We start from the raw sequence: 13,370 nt of genomic DNA, 5'->3' as shown, positions 1-13,370 counted from the left end.
ATCAGAATCGTTCACACTGAAACCTTGAAACTTAGGGTAATCCCATGTCTAATGAAAAGAATGAGTCACAAAACAAACTTTCCGTTTCTTTTCTTGATGATCTCAATAAGCACAACGTATACAGCGTGATCTAACTAACCATACGGAAATCAATGTTATTGATGCAGATGTCGATGCTGGTGATGCTTCTATCCGGGTACTACTCATGACAGTGACTCAAAACCAGTATATATGCAGTTTTGTTCAGTTGTAAATATTCAATGATTTGTGAAAATTGTTCAGAAAGTCGGCTCTTTTAAAATAGTCTTCCCGATCTTGGGCTGTAGGAAATAACCTAAAAGGTGAACGATAAACGGAACGTTTTGTTACTCTATCTGATGGATAGGCATATTCAATTGCAAATAACAGCAGTAGCCAGGTGACTTTTTTCGACACGAAAATACCTTTTACTTTGCTGGAGCGAGGAAGGGGCGGGGTGGGGTTTGACCTCCTTGTTTTAAGCACTTATTGGAATACACATACTTATTGAGATTGGTAAAGGTCATTATTAGGATGTTACAACTATTTTTATGTTTTTTCTTTCATTAGGATTTATTATTGTTATTTTTTTAACCTCTTGAATTTTTTATCCCGTTACTCGTTTTCTCGTTACTCCGTTACTCCGTTACTCGTTACTGTGTTACTCTGTTTAGTAACACCCCTCAGAAAAAGTGAATAGTGAATTGCAATTTGAGTGGAGGTTTCGTTACCCCCAGCAGCGCAAATACTTACGGCTGCAAGCGCATTCAGTTCTCTTCTGCTGGTTCAGGACACCTCAATTTGAACTTAAAGATGGACCCAGACAGACAGATCATGCCCGAAATGAATGTACCAAATAAGTATTATATCGTCCCGTTAACTGAAGAATGGTACATCAATCCAGAAGAAGGGGAATTACCCGCTGGCGCCATACGTGTCCTCCGTACGGAGGGTTTTTTTGGACCAGCTTATTCTTCGAGCCTACACGTTGCTGAAAGCAAAGGCCATACGTCACAAGGGTTTTCTTGTGCAGTAGAGTATATACGTCCTGTCGCTGATAAAGCAAGAATCAAAGAATATTACAAGATACAAAGTTTACAGTGGTTAGGAGAGAGGAAGAACCAGGTGTCTATTCCAATTTGGATCGCTCGAAATGTTGATGCAGCTTGGATTGAACACATACGACAAGCCATTAGTGACATCAACTACGCTGCTCCTGGGCTCCGTCTCTTTATCACGAGCGATGAGTCTGTTAAAGGGAAAATAGACATATTTGGAACCTGGGAGGGTTCATGCTACACCTGGAGTGATATGCTTGATGTGTCTTCGCTTGGCTGCAAAATATATCTTGATTGGCGCTGGCCAGAAAAGAAGAGAACAAGCTGTCATGAGCTTCTGCACGCTCTTGGGTTTGGTCATGAGCATCAGCGACGAGACCGAGACTCTTCCATCCATGTGGAGAGCGAAGAGTCAGAAGAGAATTCGCAATACTGCAAGGAGGATAACCTACTGGGCATAACTCGCTTTGATCCTCACAGCATTCTGATGTATCCCGAAGAGCAAGCATTGTTGCGAAATACTGACGACCCAGTTTGGTTTACGAAGCCGACGACAGAAATTAACCGAGAAATGAGCGAGCTGGATAAAGTAAGCTTGAACAACCTGTATCGTCCCTGCAAAGGTCCACTCTATTCCCCTACAAAATTTGGCAAAGGCGTGACTGGTCTGTGGTATTGCGGAAGGTAGGTAGACCTACTTATTATTAGACTTTGTTTACGAGGATTGCTTCTCACTTCTAGCAGCTTGCTAGAATTTTACTTTTTCGTTCAGCGCGCGTGTCTCTGAGGAAAGAAGGACGACCGTTCACGACCTAGTTGGGAGTGAACGTGGCCCACTCTGTTAGAATACTGCGAATTACTGAATATCTAATCTTTATCGAATTGTGGTCACTTATATTATGATACATAGCTATGTCCTTCATTCACTTCATAGTAACCCCAAGGAATGTGATAACGCAAAACTTTTATATGACTGTACAGGAAGAACACCGCTTGAATAGATGCACACGGTATACTATCGATCATAATGTTTTTAAGCTTGCATGCTTTGTAATGTAAACTAAATTCGATATTGAGACCGCGGTGCTCCCAACATTTTTAAGTTACTGCGTGCCGGACAGTTACGTTCTAGAGCATTCTTTGTAGTTTTATGTTAGAATGCCATGCGTTCGAATCACGGTTAGTTCCTGAACTCTTTATTGTAAGCATCAGACTGTAGAATGTTAGCTTAATTTTTTCCCGACCCCTGAAGTTTAATTCCAGATTCGGGTAATGGCCTCCCCTATTTGAGAACAGCTGATAATCAAAAAAGCATAAAAAGATATGGTCCATCCGAACGACTAACTTACTCTCTCTTGTGATCAACACATGAGGCGGTGGTTCAAACGTCGAACTTTTCATGTGCCAAACTTAATACCTATCTAGGTCGACCCAAATGATTAACTCTCATCCTACCAAGTGGGGTCCAGTGAGACCCCACCTCATAATAAACATTTACCATAGCTAGCTATAGCTCATATGGGTAGACAATGTGTTCAAGATTTAAGAAATTGTCCTTATGTATAAGCCACCTTGAATGCAAATATTACTGTTATATTACATGTGGATATGGAAATGTGGGGTAGTCACTTGAAGGGATAGACGAGAGGGCCCTTCCTCGATCCTGAGACTGGGACCGAGTTATACGATCGCCGACAATTTTTCCGAATGGATCTTCGTTTCTGCATCGATCACTGCATCGCAATGGCCAAAAAATGGCACGTAAAGGAGTCAGAATGAATACTCGCAGGCGTATTTAAAAAGATGCGATGTGATTTATTTTGTTTCTTGTTTTTTTTTCATCTAAAATATACTTAACATTGACCTATTCGTACTTCGAAAAATATTACTGGCTCCCGCCACTGATATTAAACGGGAAAACTACTTGCAGTGACAAATTATTTTTCTTAACAAATATTAAAACAGATGGATTTGAGAGTTATGACAAGATGCTGTTGAAATAAACGAATATATACCCCCTCAAAGCGAAAAATGGAAATTATTTTTGTCTTCCTTAACTCTAAGCAGACTAGGGTTCCCTGACCTATCCCTACAAGGGATAGACGACAAGTACCTCTCCGGGATTGGACGGCCGGTCCTCTACTCTGTGACGCGTCCGAAAGAGCGGGAAAAATAAAATCCAAACAAGAGTACGCGTACTGCAGTAGCTGTTTAGACATGTCTTCAGAAAACAGACCTGGAAGTTTTTTGTTCGTACCAGATGTAAAATCAGCTGAAAAGGTGCCACACGAGCATGAGTTGGATACGACAACAAGTTTTGTTATCTACTACAACAACGGTTTAGGCAAAGGTAAGCTTAAATGTACGGTCAGTGTATTCTGTGACTTTACTAATTATTGGTTTGTGTGAACCAAAATGGAATATCCGGGTGCAGAATATTGCACGTGGCACAGAAGAACCAAATCCAAAATTGAGGGGGGGGGGGGGGGGTGGAGGGAACAAACAAAGAAAATTCCTGGCAATACCATAATAGGTTTTTAAATACAAAATAAACTAACAGAATAATATAATAATGATGATAATAACAACAATGTTAATTGAATGATGCATTAAATGAACAATGACTTAATATCCAAATAAAAGACAAAAATGGAAGAAAGGTTCGAATAAGAAACAGAAATATCTTGACAAAAGAGGTTGTGATTGTAGGTGCCCTGGGCCAAAAAAATTTTGTGCAGCCATATAAAATTCAAAGGGATGAGGAAAGTTGCCTTCACTCTTCATGCCTCCTGCCTGCTGAAAATGGCTACAGGACACTGATAAAATCTATACCACCTTGTTACTCTGTTACCTTGTTACCCTGTTGGGTCAGTTCAGAGCAGAAACATAAACTTACAGAAAAAAATGAACTGTGAAAGTTTATATATATGTACAATATTATATTAAGATTAGGCCTTGCTTTGTTCCAGAAAATGTGCAAATGAAGGGGAAAAAGGTGTTTTTTGAAGATCCTCAGTCTGTAACCTCCCAATCAAGGATCGAATATGATGGAATTCCATTCATCATAACAGGAAAACAAGTATATGATTGCCATCAGGGCATTGACAGACATGCAGCAGATAAAGAAAGAAGGAATACTTCCAAGGTTATTTTCACTTTTTTTCAGTTAAGGGACTGGTTGTTATTTATAGGGGGGGGAGGGAAAAAAGAAGGGGGGGTTAAGGCTGTTTTAGATTGGCTATAGGATGGGCTAATTTTTTTCAACAATTAATAGGGGGGTCATGATTTTTTAGGTTTTGCAAGGGGTCTTGTCTGTGCTTTTGCAAATGGGATTATTTTTACGAAATAAATTAATTTCAAAGATGCAGGTGGTGAAGATGGACAACCCAGTTAGAAGAATATTGTCAAAAACTTCATTGCTTTAATATTTCACACTTTAATAAAAGACAAACCCAGATCAGCCTGTTTCAGAGTTTGATTTTGGCTGCATTTAATATCAAAATTAACAAATTTTTTGTTGGTTCAATAGCCCATGAAGTAATAAAACATGAACTACATAAATATTTATCTTCCAGGGTTTAATATTTGGTGTCCAACATCTGAAAAGTGGCACCTTGATTGCAAATTTTGTGATGGCAACTTTCAAAGATATATAACATTTCCAATGCTAGAAAGGAATATTTTTCCTATACTATAATAATTATATACAATCATAAGTGGAATAATGGGGGTGGGGGGTAGGGGGGTCATCAATGAACATTGAATTAAAAGGGAGGCTACTTGCCATTTTTAGATGTGAGGAGGAAGGGCCTGGCAAAAATTTTCATCTATCAAAATATTTTTCCCCCCGCCCCTCTACATAAATAATGACCAGTCCCTAAATATACTAAAACCTGTGTTTTAGAAATTTAAACCATAAAAAAATTTCCAATGGTGCAAGGTAAGAAAAGCGAAATCTTATCACAGCTAATATAAGTGGAGGAACGGGATTTGGAGAACAAACACAAAGCACACTGAGCTCCTTTGGCACCAGCAGTCTCACATGCACTGTATTACAGATACTGTTCTGTCTTAGTCAAAGGTCTTCATATTTACAGGCAAGGGAAAATGTGTTAGTTGTTTATACTAAAATCCATACTAATTGTCTTTAACCCTAGTGTGACAATGACCACTCATATGGTAACAAGCGAAAGACGGAAATTTTCCAAACAACTAAGAAATTTGGCTGCACTGCGCAAGTGATTATGAGGGAAGTCATTAGGTTCCCTGAATTTAAGGTAACAATTTTATGTCTCGTTCAGTGCTGCATAATAAACTGCAGAAATCCCAGTTCTGCATAATAAGTTTCACAATACTTGCATTTGCTTACATTGTAGATCACTGTGGACACACCAAAACGTAAGAAAACTGCTTCCAAAAAATTGCGCAGAGCATTGGAGAATGATGCTGCAGGGAAGGGGGAAAGACGAGTATATGTACAACTGCCTCGCCCTACAGACCACTTACAACATGTAACTGGAGAGGTTTGTGCAATAAAAACTTAGATAAGGCCAGTCATAATTATTATCACAACCTTCAGGTTAAGATGAAACAAGTTTAGGTATAGATAGACTTACATGTTCATCTAAATTAAGCCTTCTTTTTTTGTTTACCGGTATTCATCAGAAGTACTTGTGTTCTCTTTCAGAATGCAGGATTTCTGCAAAGGATGGACACATGCTTACGGGGACAAATTCAAGAACTTGTAAATGAAGGAGTCCGGGGTGTTAATGAAATGAGGCGAAGTCTTCGGCATTATGTGGCCAGGGTGCTGTTTAAAGACAAACCTTTACCCCCAGGGTCAAATAGGCGGTTCTTTCCCAGCAAAGTGGACCTGAGAAATGGTATATATGAATCTCTAGTAAAGAATCGATGGTCTAAGGTTGACCAAGAAAATTTGCAGAAAAAAATTGAAGAGTGGCAGAAGTCAAGCCCAGAGGACTCCATTCTCTTCCAACCATATGCACAAGTCCAATAAGACCTTGCATGTGGCAGTGCCAGTGGAGGTGACGATGATGAAGACAATGAGGAAGAGATAGTCGAAGTTGGTTGTGGAAGAGAGGGGCTTATGTTCATACATCAAACTAAATGGCAGCAAATACTTTTGAATCGCTATGGAAATGAGCTGAGTCTACTTGACGCAACTTATCGTACGACAAAGTATGCCCTACCTTTGTTTTTCCTGGTAGTGAAGTCCAATGTAGATTATCAGGTGGTGGGCAGTTTTGTTCTACAGAGTGAAGCAAGTACTAATATTGAGAAGGCACTGAAAGTCATTGCCAACTGGAACCCGGATTGGTGTCCCAAGTCCTTTCTTGTGGACTATAGTGAGGCTGAGATTGGTGCAGTTGAACGTTTATTTCCAGGTAATAAATTTGCACAAAAAGATTGCTCAAGTTCAAGTTCAAGTTCAAGTTTTTTTTTTTTGCCAAATAAGTTGAATTACAAAAGTTAGAATAAAAAGAAAAGGTGGCAAGGAAGCCCATAATAAGAAACTACAGGGCTTTTAGATAATGGGCTACCTCATTTTTCACATTTTAAAAGTTGAAATAGTGTCAAAATCAGTGGCAGAGTAAAAATAAAACAGAGCTAAGATGTTAATGTATGTTAACTATCTGTTTAAAGCACAATTAGGCTAAAAAGAAAAGAAAAGAATATAATAAATAAAGAAAAATTTACTGTACAGATCAACCCACATGTATTTAACAACAAAATGTGACATTAAGGCTTTCTCTATTTTGTTGAGTTACATGAATTTCTCTCTAAGCAGTCTCCTCCTTATTATTAACACATACATGTTTATCATGATCGTCATTACCATTAGCTATAAGACAATGGAAGACATAAGCAATGCAGGTAAACGAGTGCCAGTGACGAAGAAAGGCCAAGTTGACTTAACCATTAGATTCTCCTGCTGATTGGCTCTATGTACATTTGTGGGTCACTTATGGCCTTATTTGACACACCCTTCATTACAGATTTCATGAACTTGTGGACCCAACAGTTAACTGCTATATAACTCTTCACAGCAACAAACCAATGCAGAAACACTGAAGGTTGCATGGTTAATTGTTACACATAGTACAGTCAGCAAGATGTATGTTATAGTAATTATTATTATAAACTTTCTCTTTCCTTAGATTGTAAAGTCTTTATATGCGATTTTCACCGAGAGCAGTCTTGGGAGAGATGGCTCTCTAAAGGTGCCAATGGAGCTAGTGCATTCAAGAGTGATCCTCTGGGCAAGTTTCGTCGCATTGCCCATGCATTGAGTGAAAGGTGTTACAAGGATGCTCTAGCACATCTGGAGCAGTGGGAGGTTTGGAATCGGCCAGAATTGAAAGCAACTCGGCAGTGGTTTGAGAACACCTGGCTAAAAGAATACAAGGTATTTGAAATTTGATTACTCAGCAAAATAATACACTGTACAGTGACATGAATAATTTAAGTCAGTTTCCTGCTACTAAGCATTGAATTACACAGGGGACTAACATTAGTATTTCCGTTCAGTGCAATCATTTATTTATTTATTTATTGGTTCTAAAAGTAATATTCATGTCCATCATTTATCAATAGGCAGATAGCTCCTTCTTACAATCATGGTTCAGTATATTTCTGTTTATGAAGTTCAGCATTTTTACACCTTTTTCACTGACGACTGTTTACTCTCATGCTAGAAGGTCCTAGACACAGAAGATACCGGTAGCTATTGTTTCTTGTTTGTTTCAGCGGTGGGTGTGGGCTTTCAAAAAGGACCGTCTACTCTGTTCCGTCAGTACAACCAATGGCGTTGAGAGACAAAACAAAGCATTCAAATATGAGTACCTAGAAGGAAATAGAAATGCAAATCTTAGCTCAGTGGTGTCAATTCTGCTAGAACAATTCCTGCCAGACAAGTACGCAAAGTAAGTTTCACCCTCACTTATCTGAGAATTCCAATTGGCTTCATACTTTCTTTCTCCCTTTGGAATTTGCAATATTTTATTATTATCCTTGGAATGGGAACAAAACGTAGAGGAGAGGAAAGGTCAGACTTGCGTGGAGGTAGAAATTAAGGTAGAAAATGGGATTTAACAAAAAAACAAATAAGGTATTCAAATAGCAGTTGCAGAATGACCATGACGTTTAATTCTAGATCTATTGACATCATTTTATCTGTCTCAGTGATTGTCAGAGGACGGCACTTTGTATCATGCCAAACGACGTTCCCCAAACAGCTGGGACATAAATGCATTGTGATTTATGATCAACAACAACATCACATTCACCAATTAATAGTACACATTACGGATTATATAGAACATAAAATTTTATTTATTTGGTCAAGATACTAAAAAAAATTTGTACAAGAATGCAAAAGTAAATTACAATTTCCTATATGCATATTCATTGCAGGTACATTGATGAAAACACCAGGCGTTCAAACTCTTATAAACAGTACCATAACAAAATGCCACAATACCTCTTCAACCGTCCACGTCACATAGTACAACACTGTCTAGAAAAAATAGATTAAGCCAAGTCCATCCCAGCCCACCATTTTGTCAATAAAGGCCAGGGCCAGTTCAAGGTAGATAGCCAAACAGTGGTAAATATGTGGTATCATGTTTCTTTTGGTGGAAACAACGAACCACCACTTTGTACCTGCAAAGAATGGGAAAGCAGCCACCTTCCTTGCAAACACATGTTTGCAGTTTTCGGACACAATCCTGACTGGGGTTTTGAGAAACTGCCTGACACTTACAGGAATTCTCCGTTTTTTTTCACTGGATGAAGAAATCATCTTTCCTGTGATCAACATAGACACAGCTGAGCAACCTGCAGATATCGAGCGTCAAGATGTGCCCAGTCATCCAAACATCTCTGAGAAAGAAAATGCTTCAATCTTGGCAAATCAAAGGAACAACAACACAGTGGCAGTACAGTGCAGAGATCTCCTAAACCAGGTGAAGTCTCTTTCCTATATTAAATTGTTGATGATGCCAGCAAACTTGAAGATCTTAGAAAATGTCTGCAACACTGTGTCAGCATTATGGAAAAATGTGCTCCAAAGGCATCTAATGGATTCCTTCTTGAGCGGCCTTCAACCAAGAGCTCGCAACCAAAAATGAAGCAAAATACAAGAAAACCTCTGACCCTACATCTACCTCTAGCTAGCAAAACGTAAGGGTAAATATACCGGCAGAGTAGGAAAGGCAGCCAACAACTTCAAAAGGGGGTGGCATGTAGATCCACTAAATGCTACATCAAGGAAAAACTCCAAAGAGGCCAAGGTGGAAGTTGAGCTAGAAGTTGTGACAGAGAGTTGTTCTGAGTTTAATCACCCTGACCTTGCACCAAATAAGCATTTGAGAAGCCCAGTAGGAGCAGCTGTTACACAAGATAATGGCACTTCGAGAGTCAGCAGTGCACTTAAGAGCAGTATGAAAGATGAAGACTTAAAACCTGTTTCAGACAATCAATCCAGAAGCCCAGCAGTCAAACAAGATAACAGCAACCCTTCAGCAGTTGGAACCAGTGACATGAACTGAGTGTTACACCAGTCAAACATAAGCCACCAAGCTATACAGTTATACAAGATGACAGCTGTCCTTTTGGCCACAAGCTGCCTGTTGCCAATGGAAATACCAAAAGAAATACAGCTGAAAATCACAAAGTACAAGTGCATGTTAAACGAAAGCAGACAACAACAGCTAAGGATGCAAAACAAGAGCCTAAAAAAAAGGTACCAAGAATCCAAGACAGTGCAATCTTCGTGAGTGAAACACCACCAAGTCCCACTGTGTGGATAAGTCACCAGAATGCATCAGGACACAGACAAATCACCCTTTATAGTAGCAGCGAAAGCAATATTCTTAGTTCCACCGGATGGCTAACAGATTCAGAGGTTGAAGATGCTCAAGATATGCTGTAAGGAGAGATTTCCCATGAATTCTTTGCTTGCCTCGAATTTCATATCTAGCTTTTAAATATTCCCTTTGAAGTTGTGTTAGCCATAATTTACATTGAATTTACATTGAGTTGTTTTAGTTCCCTTAAATTATACACTTTTTACTTCAATGTTTACTTTTAAAAGGATAATTTGTTTCTGGATAATTATACAGCTTAGTCACTGAATAATCGGATCTTTCGCCTGTTCAAATACCAACCGTTTGTAGTTTTTAGTTTTGACATTTTAGGGAATCCTGAGCAAAGGAAATTCTAATTCTTTGCACAGCTTTACTGCTGAATCTTCGTAGGTTTCCTATAAATTCACTTGTTTGACTGACATTTAATTTTGAGTTATTTAGTTTAACATATGGATTTTAAAATTGAATTTATCCAGATTTGTTTTCGGTGTTCAGCTGATTTTATTCAGCCTTCTTTCCTTTTGTTTTGTGATGTTGTAATAAGTTGATCGGTTAGTATAAATAGAGAACTGTTATTCCTGGTTTTCGATTTACATTGCGGAGTCATATATGCTTGTACGATTTACATTGCGGGCCGGAGTTACATGCTTGTGCGATTTACATCGCGGATTTAATTGATTGTACAAGTTACGTTAACGAGCTGAAGATTAAACTGTTGAAGTCCAAGTTTGAGTCCTGTACTGTTTCCAGTTGTAGCAGATCTGGTACCTTGGAATAGTGACGAGTTCCTTTCCCGCTTGCCAAGCGAGTTGCGAGTTAGTTTTGCCCCTTGCTGTCCTTACGCCGAAGCCGCTCGAGTTCTCTTTACGCTTAATTTCCCGATTGGTTGCTGGAAGGGCAAAACTATCGTCACACTCCTGAAAAGTCAGTTTCCTTTAGTTGATGGCTTGGAAGATCCAAGTATTGTTGGTGATCTAGTGACTCCTGCTGCAAGTGAATTTGTACAGATAATCAACACAGGGTCACACTGGGTGTGTCTCAGTGCCATTTCCTGTCCCACTGGGGAAGTTAAAGTTTATGACAGTCTGTATGGAAGCCCTGCCAGGAAAACAGTAGAACATGCATGCAGAATGTTGCACTACAAAGGCAACATAGTTAAAATTAAGAATCAGAAAGTGCAAAAGCAGAAGGGCTACAATGATTGTGCACTCTTTGCTATAGCCTTTGCCACCACTTTATGCCGTGGTGGTGACCCCACCACCAAGAGATATGACCAGAGAGCCATGCGCCAGCACCTTGTTGATTGCCTGGAGTCTTCAAAGATGACCGAGTTCCCACCAACTGATGATACAGTTGAGCTTGTTCATCCTGTGGTAGGCAAAAATGTACCTATTTACTGCACATGCCGATTGCCTAACAACAACACTGCTTATGTCAAGTGTTGCGGATGCTGTGAGTGGTACCATCCAAATTGTGCTAATATCCCTGAATCTGCATTCCATCCAACAACAAAATGGTTGTGCTTTGAATGCAACCAGAAAAACACAAACACTTAAACTCATGTGATATCAAAACAAGTCTTCCTGTTGTGAGCAAAAACCTTTACCCTTTTTACAGTAGATGAAGCAATTCTTTCAAGAAACCTTATATTACATTAATATAAAATAATAACAACACCTCTAACAAAGTATTGATTAGGTTATTGTGGCTGTACTAAAAATATTGTGTAAATTTAAAACTTACATTGAAAGCTTCTTTCTCTGGTTTGATCAGTTCAATAAACAGCAGAGACAGAACTATTTTTCTCAGCTGTTACAAAAAAATAATAACTTAGAGATGGAAAAATTGCCAATTTTTATAACTTCCAAGGATCTAAGGAAAAAATTGGATGTGAATTTTAAGCCTTAGGAGAATCTCTTCTCTTTGATGAATCCTTTCAGAGGAAAAAAATTGTTTATTTATCACAAACAATGAGTCACATGCCTGTCGCTAATGAACAGTCAAGCCAAAAAAACAAAATTAATACAAGGTAATGCAAAAAGAAACCATCGCAACTTGGCATACTAACAGATTGTTGTATCCCTCCTTTTGTTAGTGGCACTGGTGATTCGTGATTCTTAGTTATTTTGAATAACTTTTGTATGTGAATTCTATCAATCATGTGTTGGATGGTTTCATGTATAGGCGAGCAATGAGCAAAACACCCATGTCCATTATACTTTTACAATGTAAACCATGGAATAAAAGGTTTACTATCCAACTAAATAAAATCACATCATGTTTGCTTTGTCCAGTCCGTGCATGCTGTTGCGTGTGGTCATTGTGTGTGCTTTGTCCTCCTTCAATGGCATAAAAAAATTGGGCTATCACATTTAATAGCCACACCCTCTTGCCGGTTGACAACATATAATAAACTTCCTTCTTACTCCTGAGGAATTCTATTAGACTGCATTCACCCGGGAGACTTCCTTAAGATATGAATTTACCCCTGAGGAACTTATTGAACAGTACTTTTTTTTCCTAATAAAATTCCATGAATTCTTTGTTTACCCTGAATAACTCCAATGTTTAAGACTATTCCCCAAGGATTTCCAAAACTATTACAACATACCCCTAGAGAATTCCATTGATCTTTGCTCACTTCCTTAACCAAGGGGGAGTGCTGATATCAATTATGCAATTTTTCCATTTCAAACTGGGATTGTACATTGCAATACAGAATTTGCACATTCTCTTGGTAGTGACTTACTATGGTGAAATAATAACAGGTAATGTTGTCAAAGAAGAGGAGTCCCGGCCAACACTGGCAAAAATAAATAAGAATAAGCTTAAAAATAATAATACAGTCAACTCCCGCCTTGCGGACACCTCGCTATTACGGACACCCCGCTATCACGGACAGCAGCAAAATCCCCGGCGAAAGTTACAGAAGTTTGACTGAAATAAACTCCCGCTATTACGGACTCTCGCTACTACGGACTTACGGACACTTTATTCGGTCCCAACGTCACAATTTTATTGTTTTCTCTCTCGTTATAGCGGACACCGAGCAGCATCTTGGAATATTTGCACACATATCAAGTGTATTTTTTCTGCTTTTTGAAACTGTCTTTGTCTTTTTTGGTCGATTTCCGCTTCTTCTGTCCATCAGTCAAAATTCCCTCATCTTTTTCTCTCAAGGCCCACTTTGCAGTCTCGCTGCCATGAATAAGTTCGTCTAGTCTGTCCAAATGTATCCTTCCGCCGTAAATCTTATAAATAACTGGAAGTTCCAGTCCCAAGCCAGATCCTCGATTGATCCGTTTTCCTCAGATTTCTGCTGTTGCCTTGTGGTTAGCCCTTTTTAAAAAAGACGACACAATTCCCGATAAAGCTAATGGGATATGGCCAACAATGCGTCCAGTAT

At 38.9% G+C, this 13,370-nt stretch overlaps 1 protein-coding gene across 1 annotated transcript in view; it reads left to right on the top strand.

Annotated features, from left to right (window-relative positions):
• Positions 1-784: 784 nt before the first annotated feature.
• The window catches only part of LOC140943266 (uncharacterized), an 18,621-nt gene continuing 6,035 nt past the window's right edge, over positions 785-13,370 (top strand). The window contains exon 1 of the mRNA XM_073392334.1: positions 785-1,760. Coding sequence (XP_073248435.1) covers positions 832-1,760 — 929 coding nt within the window. The 5' untranslated portion in view covers positions 785-831. The remainder of the gene's footprint in view (positions 1,761-13,370) is intronic.

The sequence above is a fragment of the Porites lutea genome, chromosome 7 (genome assembly GCF_958299795.1).
Source record: "Porites lutea chromosome 7, jaPorLute2.1, whole genome shotgun sequence".
NCBI lineage: Eukaryota > Metazoa > Cnidaria > Anthozoa > Scleractinia > Poritidae > Porites > Porites lutea.
Note: the sequence above shows the minus strand (reverse complement) of the source record. Positions and strands in the feature narration are given on the sequence as shown.